The following is a 15,076-nucleotide window of genomic DNA, read 5'->3' on the forward strand; positions in this document are numbered from 1 at the left end:
TTTCTCTAGATATCCAAGGATCTGATATTGAGCAAAATGATCCTTATAGAATTGCCAAAGAAAGATGGGCTTTTCCCTGAGATTTTTTTTTTTTTCCCCCATTGGACAAACAAGAGTGATGAAACTGACCCTGCATTATTTTTTCTTTGGAAGCCTGAAAACTTCAGAACCAATTCTGGCCTCAGAGTCTGTGCATCATTTTTCTTTTTCTTCTCTAGCTTAGACCTTCTGTCCTAACCTATCTTACCTTGGGCTTAAATTAATTATTTTTTATATTGGCTATGCAGCTAAGTGGCATATAATAGCAGTATGTAAATAAGTAAATATAGTGATTTGGCTCAAACTAAACGTAAAGCAGGTATTCTTAAATTATTTTAAATTAATTTTTAATATACATGAAAACAATACATTTTAATATATTAAAATAAGTTTGTTTAGAAGTTAAGTAAATTTCCAGTGTTAGAGACAGTGCTGAGTTGAGTGGAATAAAAAAGAATTCCTTCTTCCCATGCTTTTGGCAGTTTTAAAAGTTATCCTTTCTTCCTTTTTTGTGAACTATCACAAATTTTTTTCTCAAGGCCATTTCCATGTTGTCTTTCTAGCAAAACCATAGACAGAGTTGGGAATTTATGGTCAGCTTTACACTGGGCACATATGCATCAGACATTTTTATTTATTGTGTAATCAACCAGTTTGAAATACATATTCCTACATCGTTTAAAAGCATTCATCAGAGAATTAGTAATTCTTATCTGAGATGAATAACCTACAAACATATAGTTAGAATAATTTTAGTGTCTTATTTTGGTTAGGATTGGGTTTCTTGTGTTTCAAATTGAAGATTATGAATAGTTTTAATCAACTTGTTTATTTTTAAATAGAGATTTCAGGTTTACATTGAGTTTAGAAACAGTTATTTCTTTATTTCTCGTTGCAGACAAAACTAAACTCTACATCCCTCTTCCCGAGCGAGGAGCTGGCTGAAGCCACAAAAGCTTTGCTGGATAGTCTTGGGAATCTGGCCCAAGAGGTAAGTCATATCTTTTCAGTCTGAATGGGCAGACCATCCACTATGACTTTTTTTACACCCTAAGTTTGGTTCAGAGAGTCCATTTGATGTGAATGTCATAAAAAATATAAAATCAACTTTAGAAGCATCTGTGATCTTAAAATTACTTGGCTTGATCTCCTTACTTTAAAGATGAAGAAACCAAGACTCGTGGATGTCTCAGGGTTAGTTAGCTAGTAGTTAAAGGCCTGATGTCTAGCCTAGGACTTTCTCCGATTGTTACTCTTAGTTCTGAGTTAATGACTCATTAGTAGAGGAGATGATTCCTCCTCATCCTCCATGTAGTGTGTTTGTCTTACAGCAACCTCTCCTTATTTCTTCTTCAGTATTAAAGCTGGACAGTCTTTTTACCAGAACGTCTGTTTACTAACTGAAGGGGAGAACCTGGTACCCCTATTGGATCTTTGCCTTGTGAACTTATAGCCCCTGAGTTCAACTTTGGGAATAGAGTCTCCTGATAAATGTTGAGTTTGCTTTTCGGGTCCACATGTTTACAAGTGTATTAGAATTACCTAACTTCCTACTTAATAGAATCACCTTTGTCATAAGATCAGAGGGCCTGACTTACAAAATTAGCAGTTAAGCACTTCTCTGCCTCCCAGTCAGCATGTGCTTGCCTTTCTGACACTCAGCCTTGTTTCAGAGTAGACTTGGAAAAGAGGAACCAACGGTCTGGAGCCTATTGTGTTGAGAGCTGAGCCAGGAAGTGATGGTCAGAAACCACATAGGCCTTAATGTATAAGACATTGGAAATAATTTGTGGCAAAATTTTCTCAGACTTGGTCCAGCCTTATTATGAACTGCTTCTTTAACTCATTTTTTGGTGTTTGTATGATTTTTCTCAAATATCAAAGCTCACTTTATGTCTTCTATGAATAAATACTTAAAATACTTTGGCCACCTGATGCAAAGAGCTGACTCATTGGAAAAGACCCTGATTCTGGGAAAGATTCAGGGTTGCAGGAGAAGGGGGCGACAGAGGAGAAGATGGTTGGATGACATCACTGATTCAATGGACATGAGTATGAGCAAACTCAGGGAGATGGTAATGGACAGAAAAGCCTGGCATGCTGGAGTTCATGGGGCCACAACGAGTTGGACATGACTTAGTGACTGAAGAACAACAGCAGGAATAAAGTATTGTATGGTTACAAAGGAAAACGCAGAATGTTTGGGAAGTACAGAAAGCACTGTTTCAGCTCTGTCAACATGTTACCTAGTATGTTGCCGGAGCCTGCCGGCAAACGAACTGGTCGAGAACGCAATTACCAGAGTACCTGAGAAATATAAGACTTAGACAGACTTAGAAAGACTTAGACTTAGAAAAATGGGGTTGAGAGGGACAGAGTCAGCTTGCGTCTGACTCTGCCAACTTTATGAAGAATACCACACCTATATATATGCTAACAGGAGTTGCTAATAGATCAAAGGTTTGCATATGTGCAGAGCTACAGGCACAGGTGTTTTAAATTCCTCCACTTAAGATCAGTAAAGCATCACCCTAGCACCCAACTGAAATCAATAGAACATTAACTAGATAGAAAACAGGCTTCAATCATGACGAGTTTATCAGCAACAGGTGAAAGATGCTACAGCAATTTCCTTGAGGGAGGTGAGAAAGGCCAACCTGTGCTTTAATAAATCAGGGGTGGCGGGACAGAGAGGGACCTCTTGATCTCTCTCAGAGCCAAGGAGGAGCCTGAGCAGTCAGGCTGGCTCCCCGCAGTATGTCACTTTTGATTCTGTTCTTTTTCAATCCTGCTGCTGTATGCCTGATTGAAGAGGACTGGCTTTCAGGAGGAGAAGCACTCTTCCAGGCTGCCATCTGTTACTCTGGTTATGAACGCTGGTGACCTCTCTGTAGGTGGAGAAGTTGGGTCTCCTGGGGTTCTTCCAGGAGGCAGCATGAGAAGCAGAAGCTGCCCTGCAAGTCCATTGCCATCTCTGTTGAGTCCCGTTAGCTGCCTGTACTCTCTGCCAGCCCTAGAAAAGGCAGAGCAGGGATCTAACATTGAAGCTGCCTCTAAACTCAGGATCTGGTTAATAGCTGTTTCCTCTTACATCACTGGCCTGCCTTTTGGCTAGGGTTAAAAAACAATTGAAAGCATGTGATGTTCTGTTGCTGACATGGTAGAAACGCTCCAGCTGAACAATATACATTTTTCTTGGCAGCTGCTTCCTTGAGTCCTGCTTATCCCCTGGTCCTGCCACCCACCCTCTCAGTGGAACACTGAGTCAAGTGTTTTTGACTTGTCAAAGTCAAGTCACTTTTGCCACCAGTGACTCATTATCTAAGAGTTTCTCTGGGACAAATGGGAGAAGATAAATAAATAAGTACACTTGTTGATCTGCTCGGTGTTTGGAAAGAAAGTTGGTTGTTTTGACTGAAGCACAACCCTTGAAAGGTAAAGGGAGGTAAGCTGCCATGTTCCCTGCAGCTTCCCCCGGTTTCCTTGTGTGATCCACATGACAAATGTGATGAGGCCTACTGTGCCTATTGCACGGTGATGCTGAGGCTCAGAAAAGCCAGACAGTGTGCCCACAGTCGCCTAGTAGGTTAATTGGCAAGACTGGATTCTGAACCCAGGATGGTTGGCCTCCAAAGCCCACATTCTTGCAGCTTTAGCACTTTTTGTCCGAACCCTCATGGTAACTGGAATAGAGTCGGAAGGAGGCTATTCAGAGAAAGAAACTGGACTCACAGGGCTGGCAGTTGTGAGGGAATGGGGACTTTCAGAGCCAGAGGGGTGAAAGTGGGCTTGAGCCTCACTTCTGGAAGGTGAGCCTGGGGAGGCAGGGTAGGGAGCAGCGTTTGGTTGTCTGCCCACACCTGCCAGGACCCTGGCACAGCTGGGTGCCAGGGACTCCGCAGTGAGCACGCTCACTTCTCTGTTGTGGGACTGCGTGACTGGTCCGTATACAATGGGACAGCAGGGCTGCCTGCAGTGAAGGGAAACGAAGCTGCTTAAGAGGGATGGAGAGGGATGAGGTAGTATTTTAAAGGGGAGGGTGATTCATGGAGTCCTGTCTAGTCAGGTGACATCTGAACGTGAAGGAAATGATCGTAGGGCCTCCACGGCAAGCAGGAGGATCCATAGATCTAGACACTGAAGTGGGGCATGATCAAGAGATGTAAAGACCAGGGAGTAGGCTGGTGTGGCTGGAACAAAGAGAGCAAGTGAGAGGGGAGTCAGAGATGAGGTTAGAGCAGGAGGTGAGTGCCATGCAGACCTGGTAAGGCTGCATTTACACGGAGTAAGATGGGAGGCCACTGGAGGGTCTGGATCAGGGGTGTCTGGTGTGACTGAGGATGAGAGTTGTTTACGATTCCAGTGTTAGGCTGAGAAGAGACTGTGATGGGGCAAGGGCAGGAGAAGGCCATGGCAGTGGATTGAGAAAGTCTCAGTAGTTCATTCACTCCATAGATGATGATCAGATGCCACCACCTGTGGGTTGGAGGCTGAGCGGCTGCCTTCCCTGTGGTGGGAAGCACTTCATGGGGGAGGTTTGGGGCAGGAGCTGAAGTTAGAACACGTAGGAGTCTGCCCCTAAGGCAGGTTCTGGGAAGAGCCAAGAATTTGGAATAACTCAGTTGCTTACAGTGCTTCTATCCAATGATGTGCTGACTTTCTGTGGGAAGAGATTTGTCCTTTCGGTCGGGAGATGGCAGGATGGTGGTGGCGAGAAAGAGAAGTGAGTGGCCTTTGTGCTATCCTTCAAAAAACTCTAGGGCTGTTGCACCCACTAGCAAAAGGAAAGAGGGCCTGACTGCCTATCCCCCTCCCTGTCTGTATACCTCAGAAGATAAAGTCAGGAAAAGCTGGCCACCTAATTGTGTTTTCTGGGTGTCAAAGCCTCCCTCTCTGGAGCGGAGAGTCTTTGTGACCTCTGACCACCCCCGGAGCACCTGGTTCCCCTTTGCAGGCTGAAGGCAGGGGCAGGGTCTGTGGCACCCAGCACCTTCTCACTCACAGGGATCAGCGGGCTCTGTGAGAGAGAAAAGCGGGTCGTGGAGTCTGAGCCTAGACTGCCTCCAGAGCAAGAGTGGTGTCCCGCAACCCCTCCCTGTGCTGCCACACCTCAGCCTGGGCACGCAGTGACAGGGCGAGGAATGGAAGGGTATATCAATGACGTATTGTGGAACGTGTGGAAATACAAAGTGCTCGGTGAATAGTTAATCATAAGAGCCACTGGGCCAAGACGTCCACGTGGTGCTAGAGGGGCTGGAGGACATTTGTGTGTGAGACAAAGCGCTGGTCACATGTAAGTCCCAGACTCAGCCCCCGGCTGCCTGCGGCCTCTGCCTCTTCCAGGCAGGGGCTGGTCTGTGCAGGGCCCTCTTGGAGAGCAGATATTGTGTGATGTTCTTGCCACGCTCTGTTTTAGCTTCATCGTCTTGATCAGAAGTGGGGTCCTCAGAGAAGTGACTTTCCAAAGGTTGTGAGCCAGTGAGGACATGGCTGGGATTCCAAGTCGAGGTCCCATCGTGTGCTCCTTCCCAGCGCCTGGCGCTTAGCTGAGACGAGGGTGGGGATTTCACACACAGTGCTTTTTCCGCCAAGGGGCAGAGGGTACCTCAGTTTCCACCCTGAAGTTTGAGGTGTTTTAGAAATGAGGCCATGACCGAGGAGGTGAGCAGTTGCTGATGTACACATGTGAACACATAATTCTTCAAGGAAAGCATCCTCTTCTGTAAACCCGATGATAATCTGAATGAGATAAAGCCCCTCACCAGGGGCTCCACCAACTTCTAGGCTGTACTTCAGTCTTTAATGTGTATGGGAATCACCTGGGCACCTGGTGACAAAGTGGATTTGAACTCTAGATAGACCAGAATCTGCATCTCAAACAGTCTCTCAGGTGATACCAGTCCCTCTAACAACAGAGGGGTCGCGTGGCTCTGGCGGTCCCCATCACAAGGCTTCTGAGAGGCGACGTCAGACAAGTTACGTTCTGGGATAAGGCTTTGTAGAGGTGAAGAAACTAACCTGTTTCTTTGTAGAGGTGTAAGGCTTTGTAGAGGTGAAGAAACTAACCTGTGTCTTCAACCTTTCCCCCTCTTTTTCCTTTTCCACCTGCTCCCTCCCCCAGCTGTTCAGCATGAGGAGCTGGAGTGACATGCGGCAGGAGGTGATGTTTCTGACCAACGTGAACAACTCCGGCTCCTCCACCCAGATCTACCAGGCTGTGTCCCGCATCATCTGCGGCCATCCCGAGGGCGGGGGCCTGAAGATCAAGTCCCTGAACTGGTACGAGGACAACAACTACAAAGCCCTCTTCGGGGGCAACGGCACGGAAGATGACGCTGGCACCTTCTACGACAACTCTTCGTGTGAGTGTCTACATAGCCGGGCCCTGGCGCCACCTCCGTCCCAGACTCAGCCCTGTGGGCCTCCTCTCTCGTGCTTACCCTCATCCTACATAGCAGCTGGGTATTTGTTTACATTTCTGTTTGCCACCCAGACAGACCTCCTAGAGGAGCAAATCTTCTCCTCATCAGCGAACTGTCCCCACTTGTGTGAGAGGGGCCTGGCACGTCCCAGGCATACAGTGTTTTTATCAAGTGAATGGATGATTGAATGTCACTCTCTCGTTTCCTGGGGTATGTCTGAAGGTGGTTCCCAGAGTGATCTTCTCATTCTCCCTGTCTCCCTTTCCTTTTCCCCCTGCTCTCCTTGAGATGTGCTTTATAATAAAAACTTAACAATAACAACAATAATGAAAGATAGCATTTAGGGAACATTTCCTGTGTCCTTTGCATTTTTTTTTTTAAAGTTAACTCATTTAACCCTTATGGTAACCCTGTAAGGAAGGTTTTTTGTTTTTGTTTTTTCTTTTCTTGGCTGTGTGGGACCACAGCTTGTGGGATCTTAGTTCCCCTACCAGGGATGGAACCTTGACCTCTGGCAGGGAATTCCTTGCAAGGAAGGTTTTATAGCCCCACATTTTATAGGCTTGGAGAGGTTCAGTGACTTGGTCAAATTCACACTGTAGCTAATCCACAAGAACCCAGATTAAACCAGGTCTGCCTGGCTCCATGCTTTTTGCCCATAAACACATGACCTCCAGAATACCTGTTCATGGTGGCATGTGTGCTGTCAGACTCGGGCATTTGATCTGCTGTTTGTTTTTAGTTCTTAGCTACAAGGTGTCATTAGAGAACCTTGTTACACCATATCTGCTCCCCACGCTTGGGCAGTTTTGTGGGGACGTGTGTCCTGTGCCTGAGGCAGCGAGGAGCCGGTGTTACAGCTGCAGACAGTAGCATCGTTTTCCTTGAAAACATGATGCAAGTAAGCCTTTCTCCGTTTCTAACCGCAGGTGTGTCTTTCAGACACTGAGTGAGGTGGCTTTTAGTGTGTTACTGTAACATAAGAACCTTTTATTCTTCTCTGGAGTGAAGCACTCCAGCCGTGGCAGGTTACTTTGTGAGCCTGAAGGGAAGGGTGCTGTAGGCAGTTTTCTGAAATGCCATCCCCTCTGCTCCCTCGCTTTGTAAGTCAGCCTGAGGGAGCCTTCATTTTCACAACAGCTACAACTGTGAGCAAGTCCTCTTTTTTGTTTTTAAATATTAGCTTTGCAGCATGTAGAGGATACTTGGAATCTAAAAGAACCCAGAGTGAAATTTTAAAAAAATTTGGGAATCTTTCTGGATAATCAGACCTTATTATCTATTATGACTTTGGATTTTTCACTTGGGGATATTCATTACATTTATTACAGGTATTTGTTATGAGACTTAGTAATTGAAGGGAGATTTTCTATTTCTGCTTGAAAACTAAAGTCTGAAATTCAACCCTCTGTTTCCAGTGGAAACAAAGTGTTGAAGGCTGGAGTTAAGTCATCTAGAGTTACAACTCTAGGCTTGTGCATGGTAAAAAGTATTCTTCTATATTGTCTCAGTTGTGACATCATCAGTGTTAAAATAAACTTTGATTATTTATCCAGCATTGTTCTAGGGGCTCCACCGATATCGTCTCAGTTAATCCTCTCCATATCTCTGCTAAGTAGATGTCATTAACTTTAATTTTATAGAGGAGTGAACTGAGGCACAAATCTGAAGTTGTTACATAACCATTAATTGGCAGGGCTGAGATTTAAACCTATGACTGACCAGCTGGTTCTAAAGCTTTTGTTAGTTTCTACAAATGTATGACCATGCATACAAATATTTGCCTTTCATTCTTTTCACAGCTCCTTATTGCAATGATTTGATGAAGAATCTGGAGTCCAGTCCTCTTTCCCGCATCATATGGAAAGCTCTCAAGCCCCTGCTTGTTGGAAAGATCCTGTATACACCTGACACTCCAGTCACAAGGCAGCTTATGACTGAGGTAAGCCACCTGGGCCCGAGAGGCCCTCAACAGACTCTTCCTAGAATTAAGAACAAAAATATAAAGGTGGCTTCAGATGGAGTATATTGAGTATACTATTCTGGGATTTCCAAAGAATGAGGACCTCTAGTCTGACCGAGGCCCCTGCTGACTGTTGAGGGTCAGCTCTCCAGTCTTGGGTGTTTGAATCCCCACTGCAGACAGGCACTTCTTGGGGATGGGAAGGACAGTTCGAAAAGGGCTTCTGTGATGGAGTGTCTTTTCAGGGAGTAGCTGAGTTTCTCGTGTCTCTGCCCCTCTTCTATTTTTTGCTGCTCCTGGCTTCCTGGTTGACTCCAGGTGAATAAGACCTTCCAGGAACTGGCTGTGTTTCATGATCTAGAAGGCATGTGGCAAGAGCTCAGCCCCAAGATCTGGACCTTTATGGAGAGCAGCTCAGAAATGGACCTTGTCCGGGTGAGTGTCTCTCTGATTACTGTGTGCCTGCTTGATGCTCTTTAGTTCCCAAGAAGAGACTGAGAAGAGAGTTATTTACGTTGAACCCAGTATAGAGGGACTGAGCACTGCTCAAGCCGCAGGGCGGTCATTTGGCAGAGGTACAGGTGATGGTGCACAGATCACACTATCTCATGCACGTCAGCATCAAGGCGTGTGACAGTCAAAATCAGAGTTCCAAGAAACTTAGGACTGGTATTTGGAGGAAGATTACAAGATTACAAGACCTTGACTGTTTTCTGGATGTAGAGCCACAGTGCCTTACTCAGCCCTACTGGGTCCTGGTAGGTCTTGGACAGAGGTGTGCGAGCAAAAGGCTGTTCTGACCTGCAGACTCATCACAGATACTTGCTCCCTGAGGCGCCGTGTGAGTGAGGAGCCGCTGTTACTACGTGGCGGGGAATTTCACTTAGTGCTTCAGAACCACTTGAAAAGGGATAAGTGCTCTAAAGACAATTGGATTCAGAAGCGGAGGAGTCTGAGCAAGAATGAAATGTCTCCTTTGCTTGAGTCTGAGTGCTATTTAATCACATCATCCTGCCTTGGGCTGAGTCAGAGAATCATTAGACTATTTCCTGTCTCCATGGTGAGAGAGGCCTCTTCCTTTTGTTCCTGCTGCTATTAAGAAGCACAGATGGATTTTGCCAGGTTTCTTGTCTTGACACGTCATTGATCAGAAGGGCAGCTGGGTGTTTTGGGTGGTATATCTACCCTGAGAGGTACTCTCACAGGCTGAGGACCCTCCCAAGATGCCCTAGGAGGGACCATACCCTGGGGGCCTTCCAGTGATGGGAAAGCTGAGTCATCTTTGTTGCACTGGTCCTGCAATTTAATTCTTAAATTGGGAGGCTTTAAAAACAAAGGGACTTTAGTCAGGGAAGCATGAACAATAATTTGTCTGGATTGAGTGAATAATTCCTGACTAATAATAATAACAACAACTTATACCCATCAAAGATGGTCTCTGTTGGGCTCCAGTTTCTCCTCCAAAAGAGATTCATGTGGTCCAGCCACAAACAGTGTCATAGATCTTGCTGTGGTCTCAGACATCTTCTTCTGGTCCTCTCCTTAGAATCTACATTCCTTCTTGTTGGACTTCTCTCCTTCCGAGCCTCAGAGGGTAATGAGGAGCCATATTGAAGGAACTCCATCAATAGATGGAGTTTGTAGGCAGATAGATGCTTCCCCTGCTCTTAAATAGAGAGTTTGACTTGGATGCTCCAGCAGGTCACAGGCTGTCAGTTCTTGTGGGATGAGACCCTTGTCAACATGGCCATGGCATTCATTGGGAATACTGCTGGAGAGCCCAGGACGTGCAATAGGAAATGTAGGAGCTGTGGCTGGGGAGAAAGGCACAGTGTGTGGTAGAGAGGGCCTTGGGTGTCAAGCCAAGGACTTTTACTTGAAGCTCTCACACACCATTACCAAACCCATGGAAGGGTTTTTGGCAACGTATACATTACTCTGGTTTGACAGGTGAGTTGAAGAGAGGAAAGATGGAAGGCAGAGACCAGGGCAGAGGCTCACTGGTGGGGTAAAACCTGGAGACTGATTGGTTGTGGAGGAGTGAAAGAGAGGGTAGTTTCAGGGTGATTCTTAATTTCTAGCCGATGGATGGTAGGGATGTCCAACAAGTCAGGGGATACTAGGGCTTGGAGTGTAACTGGTTGGTTAGGCTGGAGACACCAGTTAGGGACTCATCAGCCTGTGTGTGGAAGTCGAAGGAGCTTCCTCCAACTGCTTTCTTTTCTCTACTAAGGAGTGTTTATTTTACTCTATAAGCTTGGACTTCTCTGTCCACTGCACCCCCTGCAGCCTCACATTTGGTACATTAGTCCGTGCCTGAGACTTCTGGTTCTGTTGGGGTAGCTCTTTTTTTTTTCAACTTTATTGAGGTGCAATTGACAAATTAAAAGTGGATGTATTTAACGTATACAACTTGATGTTTTGATATATGTGTACACTGTGAAATGATCACCACATTGGAGCTAAGTAACATGTCCCTTCCTTCACCTAGTTACCTCTTAACAAGTGTCAGGTGTACGGGATGCTATCATTAACTATGGTCACCATGCTATACATTAGATCCTCAGATCTAATAATGGGAACGTCATACCCTTTGACCTCTGTGTTTCCCCAGCCCCCCAGCAACCACCCCTCTACTCCGTGATAGCTCTTATCTTCTGCTGTGTCTGGCTCTGTCTGCACCTGTTCTATCTGGAGGCACCCACAGATCTAGAGACATTTCTTTGTTGAGTCATGGAACTCATTGATACTCAACTGCTCTTTCTGAGCTGCTGTTTGTCTCCTTCACCTTCAGCCTCTGCATGGACACTGCTCCTGAGGGCGATCTTCATGCCCTAGAATCATGTAGTCAGTGATCCCACTGGGATACATCTCTCAGGCCTTGCTGCTCTCCTTGGCTGTACTGCTCAGAAGCTGCACTGGGCGGGGCAGACCTCGCCTCAAATACTGCATGTCTTCACTCAGGTTTTATTTGTTCGGTTCAAGTCTCAAATAAAATCATTTCAGAATCACTAACCCATTCCCCTGTGCACCTTTGTGAGATACCATTTTGTATCTATTATGTTAATAAAAATACATATCCTAACTGATGACAATATAATTTGTTATTCCCTATAGGAAAGCGATTTGGAATGAAAATTGTAAGAACCATAAAAAGTGTGCTATCCCGTGTACTTCCATTCCACATACCCTCAGGGATGTATCCCATACAGAAATAATTTTAAAGAAAGAAGACACCCTACGAAACAGAATGTTATTGCTATAATAATTGTTTTTTTGTGAAAAATTAGAAATAGACTAAATGTTTCACAGTATGGGAATAGTTAATGAAATTATGGTTTATATACCCTGTAAAAACTATTATGCTCCCATTAAAATAATAAATATGAAGCTACATGGGGAAAAGCTTATAATGTTAGTAGAAATGAGACTAATTTTAAGAATAGCAGAGTTTGACCTTTAGAGATTCCATTTCAGTAGAGTCAGAGTTTCATCTGCCTTCTTGAAGGTATGACAGGAGTTGTAGCTGATTCTCTTTTCCATGAGCTGAGGTTGAAACAGACCCATTTTTCTGGCAGCGTATCTTTGCAGGCCTCTGCTCTGGTCTTCTGCACCTCCTGATTGAGCGCCTGATTGATTTTCCTGCTCTTCCATGTTGACCCATGTGGAGAGCCAGCCAGCTAAGGGAAAAGAAAGGGAAGATAGGCCTCCTTTTCATCATGACCCATGCATCCTGTAACTGGGAAAGATCAGGTTTCACTTGGTTTAACAGCAGCATTCTTTCCCTAAGCTAAACAGGTTTGTCTTAATTCAGTCTAGAAATTAGGGTCTTTATGAGGAGTTATCAGCCTGGGTCTCAAGAGAAGAAGATGATATAATGCAGGGGGAAGGTGCAATAGAATCTGAGAGCCCATGTCTCATATCCTGGCTTTGTTACTTATTAGCTGTGTGACCTTATGGTTAGGGACTTCTATCAACCTGTTTTCTCATCTGTGAAATGGAAACTATTAGACAAACCTTCCTTATGAAGTTGTATAAGGTAAAGTGTTTAATCCAACAGTAATTGTATAGAGTATAAGTATGATTATTGTTACTACTGTAGTTAATAGCATTTACTGTTAAGCTGTACTGGAAACTAGATTCATACTGGACTGACATTGACTGGTCAACTCCATGCCTATTAGTGTATGACTCATCTTTGGTAAAAAGTTATTTTTTTCAGCCTCAGTGGTCTCACCTGTAAAATGGAAACACTGTTACCTACCTCACAGTTTTTATAAAGATAAAAAAAATGAAAATGTATGTGAAAGGGTTTTGTAAATTGTATAGCACTCATCAAGACTTAGTTGTACTTTGTCATTGGAATGGCAGACACTGTTGGACAGCAGAGCCAATGATGACTTTTGGGAACAGCAATTGGAAGGCTTAGACTGGAAGGCCAAAGATATCATGGCATTTCTGGCCAAGCACCCAGAGGATGTGCAGTCCCCCAATGGCTCCGTGTACACCTGGAGAGAAGCCTTCAATGAGACCAACCAGGCAATCCAGACCATCTCTCGTTTCATGGAGGTGAGGAACTGTTCCATGGACCATTTAGAAAAGGCTTTGGCTTCTTTCTCTGAGATGATGCAGTAAGATTCAGACTGGAGTAAAGTTTAGAAATTTTGTGTAGTCTTATTTCCAGTAGCATCCCTCCAACCTAATACATGTTGTGTATGAAAAGACACTTAAAAATACAGGTGGTGTATGAAAAGGCACTCAAAAAAATGTTAGTTGAATGAATGAGACAGACAGACAGAAACAGACCTGACTTCTAGCTTTATTCTGTCTGACTCAAGAATATCTCTATCCATTGTCTTCTAGTTTTTCCTGTTTTGATATCCAGCTACCTAATGGCAGCAAAGCATTCCCTTAAAAAAGCATTACTTATGAAACTTATGTAAAAATCTAATAGGACTGATTACATTTAAAAAATTTGAATCCTAAAAATGATGTGACTTAATTAGGGACACATGAAATTTTTTTTGGTCTGTTTGATTAGTTGTTATGACTCAAAATTACTAAGAAAACAGAAGAAAATGAGGCCTGATCATTGTTGAAATCCCTTTCCCTCCACAAAAAATCAGTATGAGTAACTTGGCTCTAAAATACATTCAACATTTCTCTTAAATTGCTAAGGTGAAAACCCAAGTAATCCATTGTCAATGGAATATTGGAGAATGATGTGAGAGGATGCGGATTAAAAAAGACACGCACTTAGCGCTTCTCTCTTAGTGTAGACGCTGCCTTGGCCGCTGCTCTTTTTCCTGGCCGTCAGCTGCTCGTTTTCCCGGCTGTCAGCTGCTCACGATGGTTGTTCTTCCTTTAGTGTGTCAACCTGAACAAGCTAGAACCAGTAGCGACAGAGGTTCTGCTCATCAACAAGTCCATGGAACTCTTGGATGAGCGCAAGTTCTGGGCTGGCGTCGTGTTCACTGGAATCGCTCCCGGCAGTGTCGAGTTACCGCATCATGTCAAGTACAAGATCCGGATGGACATCGACAATGTGGAGAGGACGAATAAGATCAAGGACGGGTAAGTGGAATCACGTTGTCCCAGCCAATCTTAGAGAAGCCAGGAGCAGCTAATGTGACGGGAGGTCCTTTAATGATTTTGTAAGAATTTCAAACAAAGATAAATCAGTGGCATGATTTTGGTGTAACTGGCACATTCATGGTGGAGACAGCTGTTTCAAAGGTCATAAAATATCCTTGTCTTTTCTTTTTGCATTTCCATTTAAGGGAATTAGTCAGAAGGAATTAAATCAACTGGAACAAAGAAAGAGGGAAAAAGACACTAGGTTCCCTGTGCTGATGGTATCCATTTCTATAAAAGGGGGCAAATAACCAAGATAAAAAATGATGAAGTGAATTTTGACACGTCCACTTGTAGTAATGTTAGGAAACAATGGAGGATGGGAGAAAACCAAGCCAACAAGCGGTTTGCTCATTCCGACTGTATCTATTTAAAAACATATCTATTTAAACACATCACTGAGGGCTTCCCAGGTGGCGCTAGTGGTAAATTACCCTCCTGCCAGTACAGGAGACGTTAAGAGACACAGGTTCAATCCCTGGGTCGGGAAGATCTCCTAGAGGAAGGCACGGCAACCCACTCCAGTATTCTTGCCTGGAGAATCCCATGGACAGAGGAGCCTGGTGGGCTACAGTCCATAGCATCCCTAAGAGTCGGACAAGACTGAAGCAATTTAGTATGAGATCATACTGAGGTCGCAAAGTACGATGCAGAAATAAAAACAGTGGCTCTGTAGTGGTGGTGGGCTTATGGGTGATTGAATTTTTTGTTGTGTGGTTCTAAGGAATGTTCAATCATCTGTGGCTTGTTTTAAGGTACTGGGACCCTGGTCCTCGGGCTGACCCCTTTGAAGATATGCGGTATGTCTGGGGAGGCTTCGCTTACTTGCAGGATGTGGTGGAGCAGGCAATCATCAGGGTGCTGACGGGCACAGAGAGGAAAACTGGCGTGTACATGCAGCAGATGCCTTACCCCTGTTATGTTGATGACATGTAAGTTACCAGTAAGCTGCCACCTTTACTTCACTGGTTAGCACTGTCCCCAGGTGGGGTGTGTACATACACACGCCTGCACACAC

The 15,076-nt window shown here is 44.6% G+C and overlaps 1 protein-coding gene across 5 annotated transcripts in view; it reads left to right on the top strand.

Moving 5' to 3' along the window:
• ABCA1 (ATP binding cassette subfamily A member 1) overlaps nt 1-15,076 on the top strand; it is a 132,837-nt gene that overhangs the window by 70,762 nt on the left and 46,999 nt on the right. For all 5 annotated transcript variants that reach the window (XM_070459352.1, XM_070459354.1, XM_070459351.1 and 2 more), the window contains 7 exons: nt 938-1,030; nt 6,161-6,401; nt 8,264-8,403; nt 8,743-8,859; nt 12,796-12,993; nt 13,793-13,998; nt 14,814-14,990. In XM_070459352.1, coding sequence (XP_070315453.1) covers nt 938-1,030; nt 6,161-6,401; nt 8,264-8,403; nt 8,743-8,859; nt 12,796-12,993; nt 13,793-13,998; nt 14,814-14,990 — 1,172 coding nt within the window. The remainder of the gene's footprint in view (nt 1-937; nt 1,031-6,160; nt 6,402-8,263; nt 8,404-8,742; nt 8,860-12,795; nt 12,994-13,792; nt 13,999-14,813; nt 14,991-15,076) is intronic.

Source organism: Odocoileus virginianus, chromosome 31 (assembly GCF_023699985.2).
Source record: "Odocoileus virginianus isolate 20LAN1187 ecotype Illinois chromosome 31, Ovbor_1.2, whole genome shotgun sequence".
In the NCBI taxonomy this organism is placed as follows: Eukaryota; Metazoa; Chordata; class Mammalia; order Artiodactyla; family Cervidae; genus Odocoileus; species Odocoileus virginianus.